The following is a 23,563-nucleotide window of genomic DNA, read 5'->3' on the forward strand; positions in this document are numbered from 1 at the left end:
AGCGGTTGTGCCGCTTCATATTTTTGTGGAAATCAAGATATGTTTTTTTCAGGGTTCTCTGAAGAATAGAACGTTCAAAAGAACGTCGTTGATTTGAAATAGAATTTTGATCATTTTAATGCGTCCTTACTAAATGACCCCAAACTTTTGAACGATAGTGTATAAAATACACATTTTTATTCATAAATGAGTGTGCTATGAGTACTCTGAAAAATATGTGCAGTTCCATTCCTTCCTTAAATAATTCTGAAGCATGTTTTGTTTTGTTTTTGAGTTTTAGTAGAGTGTAAGTAAACAGGGTCCGGCCGCTTCAGACGGACCCTCATCACTGGAGTCTCCAGGGAATATCTCAGCTTTTGCTGCCTGTGTTCGTCCCCTGGGGAACTAGCACTAAACTTTTAATGATTTCTTTTTTCGGGCACGAGACCTGAGAGCAGCGGATGATAAATGGCTTAGCCTGAGCCACGTTAGCCGCCAGACTTTCTGCGCGCTCCTTCCTTCTGATCTAAGAACAGTTAGATGAGCTGGAAGCAGATGAGCTGCGTGTTTCGCTCCTGACCTTGTTTATTTCCCAAGAAAACAGCATTAATCCATGGATGGGCTTTTAGACACAGGATAAATAAAGGGGCTAGTTGAGGAGTTTGATATTAATATCAGTTTATTAGATCCAGTGTTAGTGGCTTGCGTTTGAACTATGGCTTCTCATCTCACGCTCTCCAAATCTACAAACCGTTTGATGATGTTCTCATTTGCTTCTGCAATTTTCTCAAATGAGAGGCTTATCAGTCTCTTATCGTGCTGAAATTACTACCAGAATATGGAAGAAATGTTGTACCAGAGGAGGATTTGATTGATCAGAGCTTGCTCTTTCAGAAGGCTTTTTTATAAAAATACAGTAAAAACAGTACAAATAAGAAATGTCATTTCAATTAAAAAGAACTGCTTTCTCTATTAATATATTTTAAAATGTCATTTATTCCAGTGATCCGCAGCTGAATTTTCAGCATCATTCCTCCAGTCTTCAGTGTCACATGATCTTTCAGAAATCATTCTAATATGCTGATTTGCTGCTCTGCTACCAGAGGAAGATTATAATTTCTGAAAAATACACATACATTAGACTATCTATCTATCTATCTATCTATCTATCTATCTATCTATCTATCTATCTATATATCTATCTATCTATCTATCTATCCGACTATATCTATCTGTCCGTTCATCCGTCCATTAAACTATTTAATGTTTTATTATTATTATTATTATTGTGTGTGACATTATTTTCTATAGAATTCAAGTACATTTTTGTGTCAAAATGTGTTTATATTAATGCAAGTGTTATTTTCTATTATTTTTTTTATCGAAAAAAAAAACATCCTAATTCTTTAAAAATATGATGTTTGGGAATTAAATATTTTGTAATTACTACTACTACTATTATTATTATTATTATTATTATTAAAGTAATGGTAATGGCAATTTTACATTGCTTAATTGTGATTAAAATAATGTCAAAGTGAACAAAAAAATTTATAAAAATAGTAATGGTCGTAAAAAAGGGCTTTTCAAATTCAAATATTCCAAAACAAAACAAAACAAAACAAAAAACAACATTTTAGAATAAAGAAAATGGCGTAATGCTTTTTTTAGCTGGCAGTACTTTCTGTGGGGAAATTATTGTAGATTAGTTCAGAGATAACAAATGACTCTTATCAACAGTTGCATTGATTTTGTCAGCTTTACACCAGTGCATCTGACAGACACAGAATGAAAAGCACAAAGCTTTGATAGTGATTGCATGGGCTCTTTAATGTAGATGTAAGATTGTGGCTGATGAAATCTTTTACTCATCGCTACTGTAATGTCTGCATTCATCTCCTGCCAAATGTCAAATGACTGACAGCCATTTTTAGAGGCTTGTCACATTTTGTGTCAAATTCGCTGCATCCAGTCGTGCACATGTGACATCAGGACAGGAGAGAGAGAGAGAGAGGAAAGGTTATATGCAACAGGTTCTGGTGTTGCAGCTTATCTTTTGCCTGCATTCTTAAAAAAGGGCGATTTTAGGTTTCCCTGCGATGTGAACAGAATAAAGGAGCAGCGCAGCAGGAGTGTCAGGCTGGCGTGTGTCCTTTACCATTCTCATAATTTCCATGCCTGTGTCTAACCAATGCCATGGCAACGAAGAATAATTGCAGTCCTTCAGGGTAACACAGTGCCATTGTCTTTATTTCACTCCCAAAATATCATAAATAAGCAGCTCGGCTTTAGAGGAGAAAACAAGTCATTTACAGACCTTCATGGCTTTTGAAACATCCTAGTTTTGTGTTTATTTGCGAATCACTCATCTATTTGATACCTACAAGAGCTTCACGAAACCTGTAAAGAACAAGGTCTGGTTCAAAATTATAATAGAATACAATAGAATAGAATATTTGTTGGTGTTAGCTTTTTTATACTTTTCAGTTTTAATTTTGGTTTACGTTTTTGTAATTTCTGTATTTTTTCCCTTTCTTTTTACTATTTTTATTTAGCTTAACTGCAGGTTCAGTAATTGTAGTACTTCAACTTAAGCTCATTTTATTTCACTTAATTTTTAATTTGTGTGTTCACACACACACACACACACACACACACACACACACACACCATTATAGCATTTATTAATATTTTGAATTAGCCTTTTATATTTTCAGTTTTCGTAATTTTGTGGCATGTTTTTGTCATTTTTATTAGTTTTTTCTATTTATACTATTATAGAAATATATATTTCACAATTTGAGTTGAATTACTGAAATAAATGAACTTTTCCATGACATTCTAATTTATTGAGATGCACCTGTACTATATATACTGTTATAACATTTATTAATATTTTGAGTTAGCCTTTTCTATTTTTAATTTTGATTTACATTTTAGTATTTTTTTTATATATATTTTTTATTCTGCTTTGATTTATTTTTATTTCAGTTTTTATTTCAGTACTTCAATTTAAATTAATTTCAGTTAATTGCCAAGGCAACGTTTCTGTTTTTTTTTTATCTTCATCTAATATTTATATTTTATTTCAGCTTTATTTCAGTTAACAAAAACGGTTTAATAGTATGGTTTGGGTTAAAATGCAGATCTCTAATTGTTATGAATCTCAAAAAGAAGCTTCATGTCAGTTGCTTGTTCACACAGACGTTCTTCGATCCACTTCTGCAAAATATTGTACGGATGGACAATTTGAATGAAATACAGTCGTCAGTCCCAAACGCTCATGTGAAAACTGGTGACCTGCTTGCCTACAAAGTCGTTTATAATTTCAAATGAGTAAAATAAGTTCTCCTTTATATTTATATTCATATCAGAGTACTAATTGGTAACCATGGCAAGAGGAACTTTTTTTTCTAGGTAGCACTTTAATTTCATAATAGTTTCCACTTCTCTCTCTCTCTCTCTTCTTTTTTCATCTTCAGGAGTGATCCGGACGGCCGTGGCGGATCTGGATCGTGAGACGCAGGACCGCTATGAGCTGGTTGTCAAGGCAACAGATATGGCAGGCCAAATGGGCGGCCTCTCCGGTTCCACCACAGTGACCATAGTGATCACGGATGTCAATGACAACCCTCCACGCTTCCCTCAGAGTGAGTGCGCTTTACGACGTGTCCTTTGGGTGAATGCTGTCATCAGAACAGCCCTCTGACAGATCCTTCAGCACATGCTCACCAAAAAACGCCCTTGCAAAATAAAAATTGTGATTTCCAAGTCATAAAGGTTAATAAATAGGTAACTCTAGAATAAGGTCTCATTTGTTAACATTAGGTAATGCAAAAGATCAGACTTGTTCAGTTTGTAGCTAATTTCTAATTTGTATGATTTTAGTATTGTTTACACGCTATTATTAATATTTTGAATTACCTTTTTGTGTTTTCAAATTTCATTTTAATTTTAGGTTACTTTTAGGTAATTTTGTTCATATTTCTATTCAGTTTTAATTTACTCTTATTTCATTTTTTTAGTAATTTTAGTCACTTTTTCTAATGACGTTTTTATTTTTTTCTATTAAGCTTGCCAAGACAATATTTCTAATTTGTGCTATTTTGGTGATATTTATATTCTATTGTAGCATTTATTCATATTTTAAATGACCTTTTTTAATATTTTAATTTTTAACTTTTGTTTCAGTCATTTTTTGTGCTTTCATCGTTTTAATTTTTTTAATTAATAAATTGTTTATATATTTTTTATTCAGCTTTAATTTATTTTTCATTTCAGTTATAGTACTGTAACTTCAACTTATTTTGTTTCTGTTAATTGTCAAGGCAACATTTCTAAATTTCTCTTATTTTTAAAAAAGTTTTTAATCTGATATTTGTATTTTATTTTATTGCAGCTTTATTTTGATCAATGCAAACTATGTTTAATATGTTTGGTTCTAGTTAATGTTTTAGTTCTTCACCAAATGGTGTTGGGAAAAAAAAGTGATTTCCAGGCCTAAAAAAAGACAAACATTGATAAATAGGTAACACTTTGCAATAAGGTCTCTTTTATTGATAATATTTATCAATAATCAACCAGGCTTACCAGTAAAGAGCATAAATGGCAGTTTATCCATAAAATCTGTTGCACACATTATGTGAAAAAGTAGAGCTCTCTCTGTGCAACTGAAGAAGCAACCTTGATAAAATTCTTGTAATTATTAATATTGTAAATGATTTGTTTAAGCGCTCAAAAGACTTTCAATTCCAGATGGCAAAGTATGTAAATTTTGCATTGACATTCTGTAATGCTGGAACAGCACAGCTCTGTTTGCTTTGGCTCACTTTGAGACGACTAATGCGGTGGAATCATTGAGCAGCTCCAACTATAAACTAATAAAGCACAGCATTTGTCCCTGCTAAGAGAGAATGCGGCACAAGCCAGACACTACTTGAAAATCTGAACAATTGGGACAAACTAATAGAGTTTTGTATTGCAGAAGTGACACAAGCAGGCTGTGAGATGAATGTTGCTATTTGCATTTGCTCTTGAACATTCATCTACTTGTAGAGTCTCTTCTATAGAGAAAAAGGGTGGTTACTTTGTTAGTATTTGTGTTTTTCCAGTCTCAAATGGATCTCTTTATTGATAAGCTGATGCTTATGTTGTCTTAAAGGAGTAGTTCACTCACAAATTAAAATTTGTTGAAAATGTGCTCACCCTCAGGCCATCCATTTGTTTAAGATTTGGAGAAATGTGTCGTTTCATCACTTGCTCACCAATGGATGCCAATGGACATGGATGGGTGCCGTCAGAATCCAAACAGCTGATAAAAACATCACAATAATCCACAAGTAATCCACACCACTCCAGTCCATCAGTTAACATCTTTAGAAGACAAAAGCTGCGTGTTTGTAAGAAACAAATCCTTCATTAAGACGTTTTAACTTTAAATGATTCCTCTATCCATAATTTCTCCAGTGAAAAAGACATCTAATCAGAATCAGGAGAGAAATCTGCACAGATCGAGCATCGTTTACAAGCCAAGACAGTCCAAAACAGTTTAAAATAAATATGTGTTTGGATTTTGATGTGAGAGACAACAGGAGATGGACTTTTTCACAGGAGGAAGGGTTATTATAGATTATGGTCTCATATTTTAGTTGGAAGCAACAGTTTGAAGTTAAAACATTTTTGTTTCTTTTAGCTTCTCAAGACATTAACTGATGGACTGGAGTGGTGTGGATTACTTGTGGATTATTGTGATGTTTTTATCAGCAGTTTGGGCTCTAATTCTGACGGCACCCATTCACTACAGAGGATCCATTTATTACATTCAGCACATTTTCGTTTTAGGGTGAATTATTCCTTTAGTTATATTGAAAACCGTTGTCAAAATCCTCTTTGTGAGGATGAGCAACTGATGACAGATGTTTTTAGGTTACTATTCCTTTAAATCACCGACTCTCATTGAAAACGAGTGGCTTTTTTGTTGTTGCTGCAAATGGCTGTGAGTGTGAACGCCACTGAACCTCTGCTGTCAGTTCTGAAGGTCTATCAAACGAGCCGCCAGTCGTATGTGTTTGGTCAGAAACATTACATTTCAGTCGAAATCCTTCCAGCCTTCAAACTCGAAATGATTCCACTGTCTGAAAGAACCTTCTTGGATGGGATTTCTATTGATTAGAAATTCTGTAATATAGCGTGTGTACAGTAGGCTGATCTTATCAGTGTTAAGTTGATGTGACTTAATTGAATCTACACTACCATTCAAAAGTTTGGGGTTGGTAAGATTTTTTTTAATTTAAAAGTCTCTTATGTAAGGCTCCATTTATTTGATGAAAAATACAGTAAAAACAATTAAATGTTATTACAATTTAGAATATTTGTTTTCTATATGAATATATAGTAAAATGTAATTTATTCCTGTGATCAAAGCTGCATTTTCAGCATCATTACTCCAGTCTTCAGTGTCACATGATCCTTCAGAAATCATTCTGATATGCTGATTTGTAGAACCACATTTTATGTAAAATACATACGAATTATCATGAGATCACGTTGTACATTTTATATTAAAACATTTGGAAAATATGCCGAATGCCACTAAACATTATTGAGCAATGACTCATTTAGTTGAGTTTTGAACTGATTCATTAAAACGAATGATTCACCGACACATTCTGAACATTTCTTTAAATAATCTTCAAATCAGGCTGACTTGTGTTTACTAGAGAATCACATATCATCTCTTAGCCTCAGAGCTCGTGCTACGTCCGTCTAGAAAGATTTATCCATAATCATTAAGAATTGATTTCTCTATGGAGAAAATTAATGGTCTGTTTACATCCAGAAGTCGACTGTTGCGCTATATTTAATTTGAAGCTGTTTCAACAGCAACACAACACAATGTCAAACCTCGCTTTAATAAGCACCCTGGCCTTACATAATGTACAGTCTGTAATATATGTCATGTAGGCAATATGCCTGAGTGCAGTATGTGTCATAACGGAGTATAAAGATTCCAGTTGGGCCCACAATGCAAGAAGCAGCTTAATGAATTAGATGCTAGAGCAAAACTGGCATAAATGAGGCTTTTGTGGAGAATGAGAGCGGAAAAAAAGAGGAGAGAGTCATCGAAATATGGAGAAAAACAGACATCAGGGCATCTGAGACATTATTACAGAGAGTCTCTTTGCTGTAATAAAGCTAATGCTGCTTTTCCTCTGGAGGAAATGGAAAGGGAGGATGGAAGAACAGCAGAAAAGGGAACATAATACCCCAACGTGTTTCATTGCTCTTTATACAGTGTGGCTGCAAACACACACACACACACACACGCGCACACACACACACACGAGTCCTGCTTTCAGACATGAAATGTATTAAAGCGTTGGCCACGCGCTCTGCTCTGATGTGAGCAATGAGACAAAGTGCTTTTTATTTGTCTGAGCCTGTGATGTTTATTATAGCCGCTCTATTCAGAGTCACAGCACAGCGCTGGCCTCCAATATGCTATATAAGTCAAACACATGCGTGCTGAATACAGCGTAAGATTTAGTCAAATAAATGCAGGCTTGATGAGCATAAGAATTACATTGCTATGCACTGTTTTGTTGGTGCATGTAAAATGAATAGGATATTTATTGAAAAATGGTGCAAACTAAACTTTTTTTTTTTTTTTAGCACCCCTTTTAACCCATTCAGAGCAAATACACACATACCAAGAAACTAAATATTTCACAGTATATATATTTATTATTTAATGCTTAAATATCATCAAAAGGATTTTTTGTTTCTTTTGCTGTATTCCCCAGCCCTAATATGCATGCATTCTCAGCGCAGTGTGTCAACATGAATGGAAACCGCTGTGAAAGTAACGTCCTCTCTTTCGCTCACAGAGATGTATCAGTTTTCGGTCTCGGAGGGTGCGGCCGTTGGGACGTCGATCGGCCGGGTGATCGCGACAGATGCAGACATGGGCGAGAATACGGATATGAGTTACCTGATCAAAGACGAGGAGGGAGGAGAGCTGTTCAGAGTCTCCACTGATGGAGATACACAAGAGGCCGTCATCACCATCAAAAAGGTAGATGGAAGACATTTCACGCTCTGAAGGTCATCCTGTGCCCTTCACATGTGGTCGTATGGTGTAGTTTGTTGATAGCTAGTGATTTTTTACATCAAGTGGTGATTCAACACAGCACCAAGATTGTTTAATATACAAAAGTGTATTCTAAGAAAGAAAAAAAAACATAAGTAACTTAAGATGAATATATATATATATATATATATATATACTACCGTTCAAAAGTTTGGGTTCAGTAATTTTTTCATGTGTTTCACCAATGTTTCTTCAAGGCTGTATTTATTTGACCAAAAATAGAGAAAAAAACCCTGTTATTTTGTGAAATATTATTGCAATTTAAAATAACAGTTTATATTTTAATATATTTTAAAATATAATTTATTCCTGTGATGCAAAGCTGAATTTCCAGCATCATTACTCCAGTCTTCAGTGTCACATAATCCTTCAGAAATCATTCTAATATGTTGATTTATTAATGTTGGAAACAGTTGTGCTGCTTAATATTTTTTTGGGACCTGTGATACTTTTTTTCAGAATTCTTTGATAAATAAAGAGTTAAAAAGAACAGTGTTTATTCAAAATAGAAATTGTGTCTTACAACATACACTAGTATTTAAAAGTTTGGGGTCAGTCAATCTTTCTTTCTTTCTTTCTTTATTTAAAAAAATAAATTAATTAATACTTTTATTCAGCAAGGATGTGTTAAATGGATTAAAATTGATAGTAAATACTTACATTGTTAGACAAGATTTCTGTTTTGAATAAATGCTGTTCTATTTAACTTTTTATTCATCAAAGAATCAAAGAAAAAAGTATCACAGGTCCCAAAAAAATATTAAGCAGCACAACAGTTTCAACACTGAGAATAAATCAGCATATTAGAATGATTTCTGAAGGATCATGTGACACTGAAGACTGGAGTAATGGCTAATGAAAATTCAGTACTGCATCACAGAAATAAATTATATTTTAAAGTATATTAAAGTAGGAAACCAATATTAGAAATTGCAATAATATTTCACAATATTACTGTTTTTTCTGTTTTTTGATCAAATATAAACAGCCTTGATGAGCAAAAAAAAATCTTACTGATCCCAAACTTTTGAATGGCAGTGTGTGTATATTGAATTTATTTAATACACGAGTTTCACAATTTGAGTTGAATTACTGAAATGAACTTTTCCACGACATTCTAATTTATTGAGATGTACCTGTATTATGTAAATCAAGATATTTGTTACAGTAAAAATGCATATAAATATCAGTGGTCATTCTATATCTCCAATAATATGTCTTAGTAAGATGAGATTGAAATTATCCAAACATATAATGCAATGCAATCCAATGCTGATTGAGAGCTGTAGAAATAAAGGCTCCTCAGAAGATGTGAGATGTTCTGGAGGCTTGTGAAGATCATTCCTCCGCTGCGGAACAGTGAAAGTAAAGCTTCTGGAAACAAACGCTCCTCAAAAGATCCTGAGGATCAGATTTGAGACTCTAAAACATGATTGATGGAGAATCAAGTAAAGCTGAGCTGCTTCAGTCCAGTAAGAGTTCATCTGGAGATATTACTGCAGTTATTCTGACGATTACTTGATAAAAAGCAGTCAAGATTTGACAGCAAAGAGACATGTGAAGCGCCAAACATGTGGATATTTGTACAATTATACTAAAATAATTTAGAGCCTTTGAATGTGTGTATTGTAGTCTTTATAGTTTCTAAATGTCTCTTTCATTTCAGTCTCTAGACTTTGAGAACAAGCGCACTCATAATGTGGTCGTGGAGGCTGTGAACAAACACGTGGACCCTCGTTTCGTGGATCTGGGCTCTTTCCGGGATCAAACCATCATGCGGGTCAGTGTGTCGGATGTGGACGAGCCTCCCATCTTCATCCCTCCCACCGGCACCATCATGGAGGTTCAGGAAGACGTTCACTTGGGTGCGCTGGTCGGGATTGTGACTGCCAAAGACCCGGATATGGATAACGTCCCCATCAGGTACAGTACAGCCCATGGATAAACCGTACAACTCAATTTACACAAGTAGGATCATTTAGGGTAAGATTTCATTTGGAAATATGTCATAAAATGGAATAAAAATGGGTAGTGAATGCCGTTTTTATGTTGACTGTTAGGTCAGCGCTGTGATGGGGTTGTTTCAGGAACATTTCCTACTTGTATATTTAGTGGCATTTTGCATGTTTTAAAATGTTTTAGTATAATATACACTACTGTTGAGGTCAGAGTTTTGTTATTTTGTTTTATTTTATTTTTATTTACACAAAAATAAAGTTTACAGTAAAATATGTTCTTAGATTTTCTGTGTCCAACATGTTTGTGTGTCTATATAATAAGATATGATGGACTAAACATTATATTAACTAACCAACCAACTAATTAACTAACTTAAATAAAAACAGCAATACTTAATTTTTCACACTGCATATGAATATTGGCAACATTTTAATTACTTTTTCTTTTTTTTCTTTTTTAGTGGAAGTTTTAGTATTTTTTTGTTGTGCTTATATAATTTATTTGTTTATTTTTAAGAAAAAATACTAATTACTGTTAATTTATTACTATTATTTATATACTTTCATATAATGTATAGCTATTATTGTGATATTTTCTGAAATAAAGAAACATACTAATTCCTAATACTTTTTTTTATATATATACGCTTAAAGAATGTATAGCTATTATAATTTAGTAAATTTTTTTTTCATTTAAAATTTTGGTGTTATTTTTATTAATTTTGTCTGTCTATTAATATTTTAATAATAATGTTTCTGTCATTTTTATTAGATTTTTTAAAGAAAGAAAGAAAGAAAGAAAGAAAGAAAGAAAGAAAGAAAAAGAAATCCTGTTATTCAGCAAGGATGCATTACATTGATCAAAAGTGTCAGTAAAGGCATTTATACGATATTAAGCTACACAACAGTTTTCATCATCGTAATAATAAGAAATGTTTCTTGAGCAGAAAATCAACCCATTTGAATGAGTTGTGTATAAATCACGTTAAAGAAAGACTGCAGAACTTTAGGCCTGAAATATTTAGTAGTAATATGCCCAGACATTTCTAGAAAGATTGTTGCATGAGCAAAACTTTGTTGCACAACTCTGCAGCTATAGATCTTACAGGGGTTTTGAATTTAAATACATCATTACGCTTGGCAGCGACGGTGCTTTATCAGCTATTTTATCACAATGCACAGCTTCAGTGACTGTGAGCCTCAATGAGATAAAGTGAAAAGGCAAAACAGTTTGTTTATGTGTGTATTTGTGCATTTGTGTGTGTGTTCACACCCTGGCCACAGTCCACTTCTTCTTAGTTTAGACAAGGATCAATTTCCTCCATTGAGGAGCCTATTACTGGAGATATATGGAGTCACAGAAGCGTAACAAAGTGTGGCTCTTGGAATGTGCTGGCCGAAGGCTTTTCCCATTACGCTATGGGCATCTTGGCACGCACAGTTATCAACCTGCCATCCTTCTTTACAAACACAGACACATGCGTGCCGTCCAGAAAAGCCTCTTCACCTCCAGGCCTTGGGAAGCATGTCAAATGTCTGCTCGATCGCAAAAACTTTCTGTCTGCTGCTGTGTAGGCTTGCGTGTCCAGACCTGTGACTTCAGGCATAAAGTCTGGTTCACACTGCGTCTCATTCTGGCCAGGAACCGCACGCTTATGCGGGAAGAGACAGCGTGACTGACGTGTTAAGTGATCGAGCACAGTTTGTTTTTATATGCCTTTAAGGGGCAGGTTTATCAGAAATAGATTATACTGGAATAATCTGGCATGGAGAGAAGCACTTAGGTCTGGAAATTCAACTCAAAAATTGTGAAAGATAAAGATGCATAGTGCATCGTTTTCAGATATCAGACAATTGTAAGTTTTTATTTATTTATTTGCATGCTTCGATCATTCATCACATCATCATGTTTTTAATTGTCCTTCTAAATTTCAAATGTTAAGCATTTTAAACTGCATTAAATGCCCCCCCCCCTTACTGCATAGTAAGGTGAAAATAGATTTCCATACATTTTCTGATTTTAAAAGATGTGACATAGATTTAACATAGGATAAACAACAACAAAAACAGCATCACTGCTTTTGTTTTACATTTATATTGCCAAAATTATAATTGCTATAGCTATAAACTACAACTGTAACTTGCTATAAAATTATAATCTGAATATATTTATATATCACTGTATATTTATTGTTGTTGCTGTTTTTTTCAGTGTTGTTTTAATTATATCATTTTATAAATGTTTTAATTTATTAATACTACACAAATACTATAGTATTTATTCATATTTAAAATTTGCTTTTATATTTATATTTTCAGTTTTATTTGTAGTAATTGTGTGCTTTTGTAATTTTCAGTATTTTTTCATATATATTTCTTTTTTTTTTTAGATCTTGCCAAGGAAACTTTTTTTTTATTTAATTAATTTCTACATTTTTAGAAATTACATTACATTTTTCACCTAATATTTTATTTTATTTTAGCATTTTTTTTAAGTTTCAGTTAACAATAACCACATTGTTTTAAATGTACAGGTCATGGAATAATTTTCTTTCAGAGGCTGTAGAGGTGATATATCCACTAAAACAGATGTCAGATCCAATTCCGGAGTTTCTGGATCCATCTTGTTACGGCACAAATTAAGACCTGCTTTTCAATATTTGATGACACTAACCTGTTAATCTTTGGCAATGCTAATTTGTTTCCAGTCGGACTGATAAAGACCCCTTTGTGAGTCAATCAAATGAGAGTTTCTTAGATTAATTTCTATTTTTGTATATAATGTACATCAGACAGTCAGTGAATGGACTGCAGGTGGTCCGCGGCTGCGTTGTCTGAATTGTGTAGCGAACCCTGGCCATTATCAAAGACACCCGCCCTGCATTTCGGTCACGCAATTCGACTTCCTGATAGAGCTTTTTATTCTCCAGAGTCATCAGCGCACATAAATACTCATTGACGCAGCTCAAAGGTGACGCACAAGGGAAGTAAAAGGCTTTGGCTGTCCGTATAGTCTCTCTCTCACACATACACGTAGCCTTTGCAAATTACCTCCATTAAAAATGCATGAGGCTGTGCTCAAAGTGCTCCAGGTGTTATAAAGCACAGCACAGTGGCAGGAAACTCTGCTGGCTGGCTGGCACACGTCGGCGTGTGGCGTGGAGCCCATGCCCATTGGTACCACTTTAATCATCTCCATTGGACTCTGCTAGCAAACATGGGCTTTGCCCAGAGCCCCATCACTCTCTCCCGCACCCGTACCACCCAATACCAGCAGGACAGCGGGCGGATGGAGCCCTCGGAGAGCACTATACCTGCTGGAAAAACACACTTCTGCTATTTGGACAGGAAATATTTGTTTGTTTTCCTTCAGCGCTGGCTTTTTATGAGCTCCAAGAGAGAAATTGATACCTGTGCTACATTTTAGTCTCTATTTTGTTTTCTTTAGACACTGCAAGGAATGACTTTATAAAAGGTGTTTTGTCTTGTTTTTTAGTAAAACAGCTAAGCATTCTTGAATCAAGATACATTTACTTGAGAAGCAACATATATATATTTTTTTTAATCCATTAAGGGACTTTATGCTTAAAACATTAAAGGGATAGTTCATCAAAAAATGAAAATGTGATGTTTATCTGCTTACCTCCAGAGCATCCAAGATGTAGGTGACTTTGTTTCTTCAGTACACATGCGCGCCCAAAGACAGTTGGACATAGTGGTGTATTAGAGGTAAATATGATATAAATACTATTCGGTTTCTGGCACAAACTGATCGTTTCGTGTCTTAGGACATCAATGTGTCGTCACGAGCCGCAGGGTTTAATTTGGATTTGTCCGTGCATGTTTTTTTTTACTCTCATAGATTTTGTTACCATTGCCATGCATTATAAGACTGATAGACTGCAACGGTTGGACTTAAAAATCATCATATGTGTTCTACTGAAGAAACAAAGTCACCTACATCTTGGATGCCCTGGGGGTAAGCAGATAAACATCACATTTTCATTTTTGGGTGAACTATCGCTTTAATGAATATCTGTCGATGGGGTAAGAAAATTTTATTTTTCTTATCCCAATAGCAGATTTTTCTTGTTTTGAGTATAAGCTCACTTTAAGGAGTAGTTCACCCAAAAATGAAAATTTGCTCACCCTCGGGCCATCCAAGATGTAGATGATTTTGTTTCTTCATCAGATTTGGAGAAATGTAGCATTCCATCACTTGCTCAGCAATGGATGCTCTGCAGTGAATGGGTGCCGTCAGAATGAGAGTCCAAACAGCTGATAAAAACATCACAATAATCCACGAGCAATGCACACCACTCCAGTCCATCAGTTAACATCTTTAGAAGCCAAAAGAAACAAATTCATCATTAAGATGCTTTTTTTAACTTCAAACTGTTGCTTCCAGCTAAAATCCAAGTCCATAATCCATAATAACACTCCCTCCTGTGAAAAAGTCGTCTGGTCTGAATCAGGAGAGGAATCTGCACAGATCAAGCACCGTTTACAAGCCAAAACAGTCCATATTAGCTCTAAACAAATATTTGACTGAATTTTGATGTGACAGACAACAGTTGACTTTTTCACTGGAGGAAGCATTATTATGGATTATGGAAAATGTCTTAATGATGGATTTGTTTCTTTTGGCTGTTAACTGATGGACTGCAGTGGTGTGGATTACCAACAACAACTTATCTACATCTTGGATGACCTGAGGATATGGACATTTCCAGCAAATGTTGCCATTCCTTTAATTTTCTCTAGTAAAGAAGCAAAATAATCTTTGTATCTGTATCTTGACTTAAGAATGTTTAGATATTTGTACTGTAAAACAAGTCGAAAATGCTGTGCAAGAAAATCAGTCTTTGCAGTGTAGATCGAATTTTTACTTTTCTTAAACTTTACAAGTGTTTGGGTGAAATTGATTTCAGTTGTGCTGCTAGTTTTCTAAGCAACCAGACGGGTTATTCCCATGATGGCAGAAACAGCAGACCAAATAATATTTCAGTTTTTGTTCCAGTGCAAGTATTTGTTTTTGTTTATTTGTTCATGAATAACGTTTTTGAATGCAGCTGTACGTTAATACATGCAGAAGTTAAACAAATGTAGGGTAAACAGTGATAATTTAATAATTTAGCTCAAAGGGAATCATTTAAGATTTTAAAGGGAACTCCACCATTAATGTGACAGGGGCTTAGGTTTAGGCTTGCTTCAGAGAGGCTGGGGTCCGATTTATGACATCCTGTTGTCAGGGGCCTCTGTGGAATTTTTGTGACTCCTCGTGCCTCAACTCGGTTCTGACCAAATCTTAGATTGTCTGATTCGGTCTGATATCCTACACAAATCAAGGCCTTTTTTAAATCAACACACTGGACTTGTGCTTCCATCACAATTAAAAGCCAGTAAGAATAATGTAGTTGAGAAATCTTTTCCACGGCCCAAATTCAGGATCTTCTGCACCTCGACTTTAATAGCTTCTTTTCTTCCGTCTCCCTTCAAATGTTGCCATTCCTTTAATTTTCTCTAGTAAAGAAGCAAAATAATCTTTGTATCTGTATCTTGACTTAAGAATGTTTAGATATTTGTACTGTAAAACAAGTCGAAAATGCTGTGCAAGAAAATCAGTCTTTGCAGTGTAGATCGAATTTTTACTTTTCTTAAACTTTACAAGTGTTTGGGTGAAATTGATTTCAGTTGTGCTGCTAGTTTTCTAAGCAACCAGACGGGTTATTCCCATGATGGCAGAAACAGCAGACCAAATAATATTTCAGTTTTTGTTCCAGTGCAAGTATTTGTTTTTGTTTATTTGTTCATGAATAACGTTTTTGAATGCAGCTGTACGTTAATACATGCAGAAGTTAAACAAATCAAGGCCTTTTTTAAATCAACACACTGGACTTGTGCTTCCATCACAATTAAAAGCCAGTAAGAATAATGTAGTTGAGAAATCTTTTCCACGGCCCAAATTCAGGATCTTCTGCACCTCGACTTTAATAGCTTCTTTTCTTCTGTCTCCCTTTGGGCAGTTTAACTTTTTCCAAAGCGCCGCCTCAACCTATTGGCACAGAGTAATAAGCACAAGGTAAAATAAGAAGTGAATTAATTCATATGAATTTGTATTCCATATAAAGTCTAAACCTGCAGAAGCTGACATTAAACCCGCAAGGGTCCTAAAAAAGGAAGCGAGTTTGACGAGTCAGAGGGGAAAATTACAAAACCCTCATTGAGTTTTGTCGCCTCATCTCTCTGTCAGTGGTGTTTGTATTCCACATGGGATGAAAATATATTTTGCTTTATCAAAGCACCTTATGAAATATTAATCATTTGTTTAGAGAGGGCAATTGCAGTACTGACTCCAGTTTGTCCTCACAATTCGTGACTAGAAGTTAACAATTAAATTATGACGATCATAAACAAATTTTTATTGTGGATCAAGTTTGTGTGTTCACAAAGCATAAGCTCTATCTATCTATCTATCTATCTATCTATCTATTAGTAAGTTTAGATTTTCAGTTCACATTTTTCATGTGCTTTTTAGTGCCTGAACGTCCCCTCCACTATTTTTTGGGAAAGGGCATTAAAAAGTAAAATGACAGTTTTCGAGTGGATTACATAAATATGATTTTTCTGCCTCTTTAAACCCTTATTTGTGCTTTATTACCAGGTTCTCTATAGACCGGAACACAGACCAGGAGCAGATCTTTAACATAGATCCTGTAACAGGCGCCATCACTCTGGGAAAGATCCTGGACCGGGAAACTGCCGGCTGGCACAACATCACGGTTACCGCGGTGGAAGCAGGTAAAAACCCGGTTTACTGCACTCCATCAATCGCAAATGAGTTTCAGTCAAGTGGCCCAAATTCTGTGCAACTGAATTAGAGACTTAATTCCCTTAAAGTCAAAACAGAGGGATGGTTTTCAGTTTAATATGGTGTTTGCTGAAGTATTATGTGTGTTAATGCTGAGATAATGAAGCTAAGGCAGTTACTGTGTTTCTTTAAAACATGAAATAACAAATAACCCCAGTGATTTACATTGTTTTTGCATGACAGATTGATGCAGAAATCAGTTTAACCCTTGTTCTGTGCTGAAAGTTCTTTAGCTAATGTGGTGTTAATTTGGTAAAAATTGCTTAAAAATCTCATCAAATATTGGATTAAATCTTTTTATCAACTTGTTTTCTTTCAAATAGCACAGGTCTTGTATTTCTTCATCATAGGCCTTGTTGATCTGAGCTCATGCATCGCAGTTTTTGAGTGAAAAAAAAAACTTTATTTATGGAAAACTTTTTTGTAGTATTCACTCTAAAACTGAAGTGCATAAGCTCCGATCAATGAGGCATATGATCAAGAAATGTAAAACCTGCACTGTAAAAAAAATCCGTAAAATGTTCGGCAAAAAAACGGCAGCTGTGGTTGCCAGAATTTTACCGTAAAAAATACGGTAGCAACGTTTTAGGTTTTACGGTTTTAACTTACATTTACAGTTAAATACCATAATTTCATTAACTGATATAATGTTAATATACCAACCTATTGAAGTACTGAAATCTGTTTTGTACCTTTGTAATACACTGATAACCACCAAATACAGGAGGTGATGAGAAATTCATATGATGAACCAAAGCTCATCACAAGCGGCTTTTAAATAATAACATATATAGAAGGTGCACAGCGTCATTCATACAAACACTAAACACCATCATGGTAACACACATGAAACTGAAATAATGCAAAAAACATTCATTTAACAACATTAGGTGTAACACACAACCCTAATATACAAAACTGATAAGAAAAAACTAAGAAGAAACAGTTATTTCAACAAAAAAACATCAAATTTGAAATGTAACGCAGGGAATTCTGGGAATGTCAATTTACGGTTATTCACTGTAAATTATACAGACTTTTTCCACTTCCAAAAACGGTATACTATCGTAAAATTAATGTCCAATACATGTAATGTCCAATACAGTTTTTCACCGTATGTAGTAGGGGAATTTACCGTTAACCATTTAACAGGTATTTACTGTAGCATTTTTACATTCTTTTACCGTTAAATTCACGGTCATTTTTTTACAGTGTGTGCTAACAAAGAAAACAAGTTGATAAAAAAGATCAATATTTGGTAATAATAATTTAAATATTTTTTTAAGCTTTTTTTTTGTAGGCGTCATTTTTGACTGGGATTCCCACAGGTATAACAGAAAAATCCCCAAAAAGTACTGAAATTATCCAGTTTTTGAGGGAAGTTGTGAACTAGCATTTCTGGGGAAAAAGAAAATCCTCTCCAAGATGAGGGTTAAGAAACTGTGCAATGCTTTTCAAGTATATTGACACCTAAAAATGTCTGAATGTCATTGCATTAAAAAACAAAACCTAAGCAAGTTAACATAATGCTACAACATTCATGCATTCATGCATGTCCAAATACGTTTTGGGGTCAATGTATATATCATCTTTTCTCATCTAGTAATGCGACCTGTGCATCTTTTCTGAACATTAAAGGAGTCATGAAATGCATTCTAAATGATTTGATAATGTTTCCTGAGGTGCACTTATCAAAATGCTCATATTTGAGATATAAATGGTAATTTTTAGCCCTCTGATTTGAAGGCTGTGTTGGAAGGGGCATGTGTGCTGAGAGTTCAATGTAAGTTCCACTGCTGTGATTGGCTAACATATTTGCATATGAAATGAGCATTACATGTGGAACTCTCTCGAAAACTAAAGCCACTAATATTAACTAATTGTGAAAAGTGTTGATTATAGCATTATATTTAGATAGAATCCCATTGCATGAAAGGTTGCAGTGCTGCAATAGCCGAGCACAGTCATATCTACTGACACGCGATGCAATGATCGAATACTACCGTCATAACTAACACAGTGAAAACACAATGCAAATAATGCAGAGACTTGTTGAGCAGTGTAAACTGTCACTGTTACAAAATTCTGTGAAAATGCAGAAATCAAATCACTGATAAACTCCTGCTGCTCCAGCGATTATAAAGAGACTGATCTTTGATTGCTTTCTGTATATAAAATAACCAAAGTATAGAGAACAGCTGGTTGATCTTTGAAGTTGATGGTTTAGTCACTGGCTTGATTCACTCATGCAAAAACGGCAGTTCTGTCTGTACGGTAATGTACATGACAATGTTAACGTATTTGGTCTTGGCGGAATAGATCTGCTACGCTACTGCTGCGGCAGAGCAAGTACCGAGACTTGCTACTGCCAATGCATCCACAACAATCTGCTGTGAGCATGTAAGAACATTCCTGCTGCAAATATAACATACATGAAATAACCCCCTAGCATACATGAATCACCCTGTAGCAGATCTATACAGGTGGAGCTGGGGAAGGTGGAGGGTTTCTGAAGCAAGCTGCACTGCTACGGCAAGCTCTAGTCATATGTTTGAACGTTGAGCAGCGAGCTCATTGGCTACCGATACGGGAGAGAACCAATCAGCTGTGCCATGTGATAATGATGTCATTACGTCAGATTGAGTTAGACCTATCAGACTGCACCATCAGAGTTTCATGTCAGAACTCTGTATTAAAGCACATCTGTATGTAAAGACATATTACACCGATCACAGCTCATCAAATGCAGTTTCAGATTTGATGTTCCTCAAGTTTAGTTTATAAAGTTTGCAACATATTTGCCTTGATTACACCCAACGATGATGCATGTTACGGAGCATGTCAAGAGGAAATTGTGAAGTCACGTTCATCCTGATTTCAAATCCAGGTTTTTCGGGAAAATAGAAAGTAATCATATTTTGAACTTGAGAGTTGGTTTTTCTGAAATTCTGAAACTTGCAGCAAACCTTTAAAATGTGTCAAGAACATTTTGTCTCTCCATTTCGTAACCCCTTTAACCCTCACGCTTCAACATTCAGATCCCAATTCTGGGATAAACAATTTGTTTTTCTCAAGACATGTGATTGCTCTTTCTAAGAGTTGCATCACATCTTGGGTTTTAGTCTAAATTTGTTGAGAGAACACAATTCAATCTCAATCTCAGACACAAATACGAGGGTTTTGCTACAAGATAAAGTCCTTTTTTGCAGAAAAAGATGAAGTAGCTTTAGCAAAGTCAACGGCTTCATCAGAATTCCTAGCCTGTGCTCGTTCACTGCAGAATACATGGGATCTGGAGTCGCTGGGCAATGAGGCGTCGAGTGGCCAGTTTGGAAATGCATTTCATAATTCCCTCGTACATTCGTATTTTAAAATTTCACACTCCACTCAAGAGCGTAATGAGTGTTCATCGAAGAGTTACGTTTGCAGATCGATGTGCTGCGAGCGTTTCACACGCCATTGCTGGCGATATTAGTAAATATGATATTTCAGACTAAATCTGGGAAATCTGGTCATGCACGCAGTTCAGTATGCCTCAGTTGGCTGGGAATAAATACAATTTCAATCTTTTCAAGGCTGTGGGTTTAGTCCTACTAAAGCAGGCGTGGCAAACGTCTGCCGATCGCTAAAAGTCGACTTGAGGAGATGAAATTTTCTTTGCTGTCCTAAAGGAGTTATCAGCTCGGCTTCTTTGCGAAGTCTTGGCACGATGCTTCCAGACTGGAGTTTTACTGTCAGAAAGTCTGGCAGGCCGTCGGCTCGCCGCAGAATCCTATCTGCTGAAGAAGAGTGACATATAATTTCTGTGCATTTGATAGGCTGTATGATATCAAACTGCAGACAGGCTCTCTCTCTCTCGCTTACTCGCTTCGTCTTTTTCAGGTGATAAATAGAGGAAAAACCATCATGTCTTGCCCTTAGGGTAAAGAGATACTAAGAACACAGTTGTGTCTTTATCTCGACAGAAAGGACATTTGGTGTGGAGAGTGAAAAATAACTGCACTGCGCTCTCTTTGGATTTTGAGCCGTTTCGAGGCTCCTGCTCTAAAATTTGCCCTTTCCGGCCATTAGAAATACAGAAGGGTTTATATGTAACAAAAAATTACATTTCTGTAATCACGGCCAACCTCCTTGCTTTCATTTTTAATGAAAAGGCCAAAGCACAGCGAGCACGACTGGAGGAGCTCCAGTGGATTTCACCGCTGGTCGAATTCAGCTTCTCAAGTGGCTTTTGCATTGGACGTCAAATAGCAGCATTTCGATTTATTTGTATTTTTTTCTTGATTTGAATGCGTTCGTGCAGTAATTGACCTCTAAAATACCAGAAAGTTTGATTTGATGAGCAGTCTTTGACGTCAAGGACAAAATGAAATGTATCTTCCCATCATATTGGTGAATTGAATTAAGCATGAAGCTTTAATCATAAATATACATTTAGTGATGTATGATTTAAAAAAAAAAAAGAAGAAAAACATCCAGCAGGAAAACATTTTCAATCATAACTTTTAATCATATCTTGAACTTAATTCAAGATATATTGTCTGAAAACACACACATCTTATGCAATTTTGCTTTTCAAATAGAGTGTATATATATAGATATATGTATATGTATAGATATACTCCAATTATTAATACTGCTAATACTGTTACTGTTAATACTCTCTAACTTCATGATATTAGGGTTAGAAGAAGGAATTTAATTAATTAATTAATTAAATTATTTTAATTCCTAATTAATTAAAGATATATTCTCTGAGAACACGTCTTAATATCTCATGCAATTTTGCTTCTCTAAATAGATTTTAATTTTAAAGATGTATCTTTTTAATGGATAACTTAATTAAGAAAATGTTTTTTTTATTATTATTATTATGGTAGTTCATCAGTCTGTGTTTTATCTTTTTAACTGCAAATATATTACTAAAAACAAATTTGTTGAATCAACTCTTTATTTATAGTAATAATAATACCATTAGAGATCTAATTATTATACTGTTTTTCCAATTTTATAATATTAGAAAGAAAAATGTCTTAATTTCCTCTGCAAGTTTGCTTCTCAAATAATTGATTTTTATTAAGAATGACTTTTTATGAATCCTTTTAATGGAAATTTTAAGAAAATGTTGGTGTTTTTAGAATTATTGAAGTTCTATCTTGTAATTATATTACTAATAACAAATGAATGAAAGAATGAATTAATTTATTAATTCATTCATTAATGCATTCATTCATTCATGCATTTATTGTAATTTGATTCGATTTTTCAATAATGACATGTTGCTGTTCCATTTTCCAAATACAGTGCATTCAGTTTTAATGCATGCAGTTCTTAGAAGGAGAGAAAGAGACTGTACTGGCCAGGGTTGTTTTATTCTCGAGGAGACAGATGAAGTTCAGCAACATGATTCACACATTTCATCTGCACCGATGACCCGAGTTCACAGACGTTTATTGCATCTGACATGGTCTGTCCGAGAGGCCGTGACGCAGTGAAAATAAAGCAGCAGTGCTTTTACTATCAAAGTTCAATTTAGTCCTTTATACACTATTTTAAATGAGTCAAGCTCATCCAGACTAGAAATTCACTTATTGCTTTCATGCCAAATTGTTGCTCTTGGACGTCTCTTATGTCTTCAGGCGTGGGTTGAGGACAGAGATATTGTTTTGTCAATTTGCACAACATTTGAAGCTCATTAGGCACGGTTAGTGCAACCGGGAGAGCTGATAAAACAAGACGAGTTTAATTTAATATTTAGGCCATAGGTCTGCAGTCTCTGTCAGTTCTACTAATTCAGTGCCAAGCATCACGCAGGGAAGGTTTCGTCTGCTGCGCGTAACTCCCGCTGGAGCTCTTATGAGTCAGAAATGCACCAAAGGCAATCTGAATCTGTTCTTTTCTTTATTTTCTTCTGTTTTTATGAGACAAACATTTGACTGGATATGGATCATGCAAGATCGTTTAAACTTTCTTTAAATATGTTTTCTCACAATGTGTAGAGAAACTGGTTTACAAAGTGCCAGCTCTGTAATTTCAAAATATTATATTAAACTAGCTATTATGAAAGACTAAGAGGGTGCATTCAGTTTCATATTTTATCTTTTAGACATATATGCAGTGACCTCCGCATTACCAAAATAAATGTCAAATGCCAGTGACTTGTAAGGACATAAAGACATTTTACTGGCCAGTATTTCTTTATTATATTTTTACTTACAAAATAAATGAATAAAAAGTCAATTAATGTATTTTATTTTATTTGTAATTTAAATTTGTATTTAAATCGGCACAAAATAGTAAATATGACCACAATAAATATTGTATTTATTTATTTATTTGAATTTAAATCAGGCAATAAACTTTGATATATCACAATACATATTTTGCCTTTTTTATTTTATTTCATTATTTTATTTAAATTTTTGATGCAAAGTTTTCATTCAGCGTATTATTTTATCTATTATATTTAGACATATATGCTGTGACCTCCAAGTTAATTAACACAGTGGTGCATTGACACAGCAATTAGCTAAATCAGCAAAAAAAAAAAGTTATCATATTGTGCATCTTCATCTGATATAAAGAATCTATAATTGTGTTGTCGTT

At 34.7% G+C, this 23,563-nt stretch overlaps 1 protein-coding gene across 1 annotated transcript in view; it reads left to right on the forward strand.

The window, feature by feature from the left end:
* The window catches only part of LOC107553911 (cadherin-22), a 198,796-nt gene that overhangs the window by 121,288 nt on the left and 53,945 nt on the right, over positions 1 to 23,563 (forward strand). The window contains exons 5-8 of the mRNA XM_016236261.1: positions 3,462 to 3,629; positions 7,866 to 8,053; positions 9,795 to 10,051; positions 16,751 to 16,887. Coding sequence (XP_016091747.1) covers positions 3,462 to 3,629; positions 7,866 to 8,053; positions 9,795 to 10,051; positions 16,751 to 16,887 — 750 coding nt within the window. The remainder of the gene's footprint in view (positions 1 to 3,461; positions 3,630 to 7,865; positions 8,054 to 9,794; positions 10,052 to 16,750; positions 16,888 to 23,563) is intronic.

This window comes from Sinocyclocheilus grahami, unplaced genomic scaffold, assembly GCF_001515645.1.
Source record: "Sinocyclocheilus grahami isolate Dianchi unplaced genomic scaffold, SAMN03320097.WGS_v1.1 scaffold485.1, whole genome shotgun sequence".
NCBI classification, from domain to species: domain Eukaryota; kingdom Metazoa; phylum Chordata; class Actinopteri; order Cypriniformes; family Cyprinidae; genus Sinocyclocheilus; species Sinocyclocheilus grahami.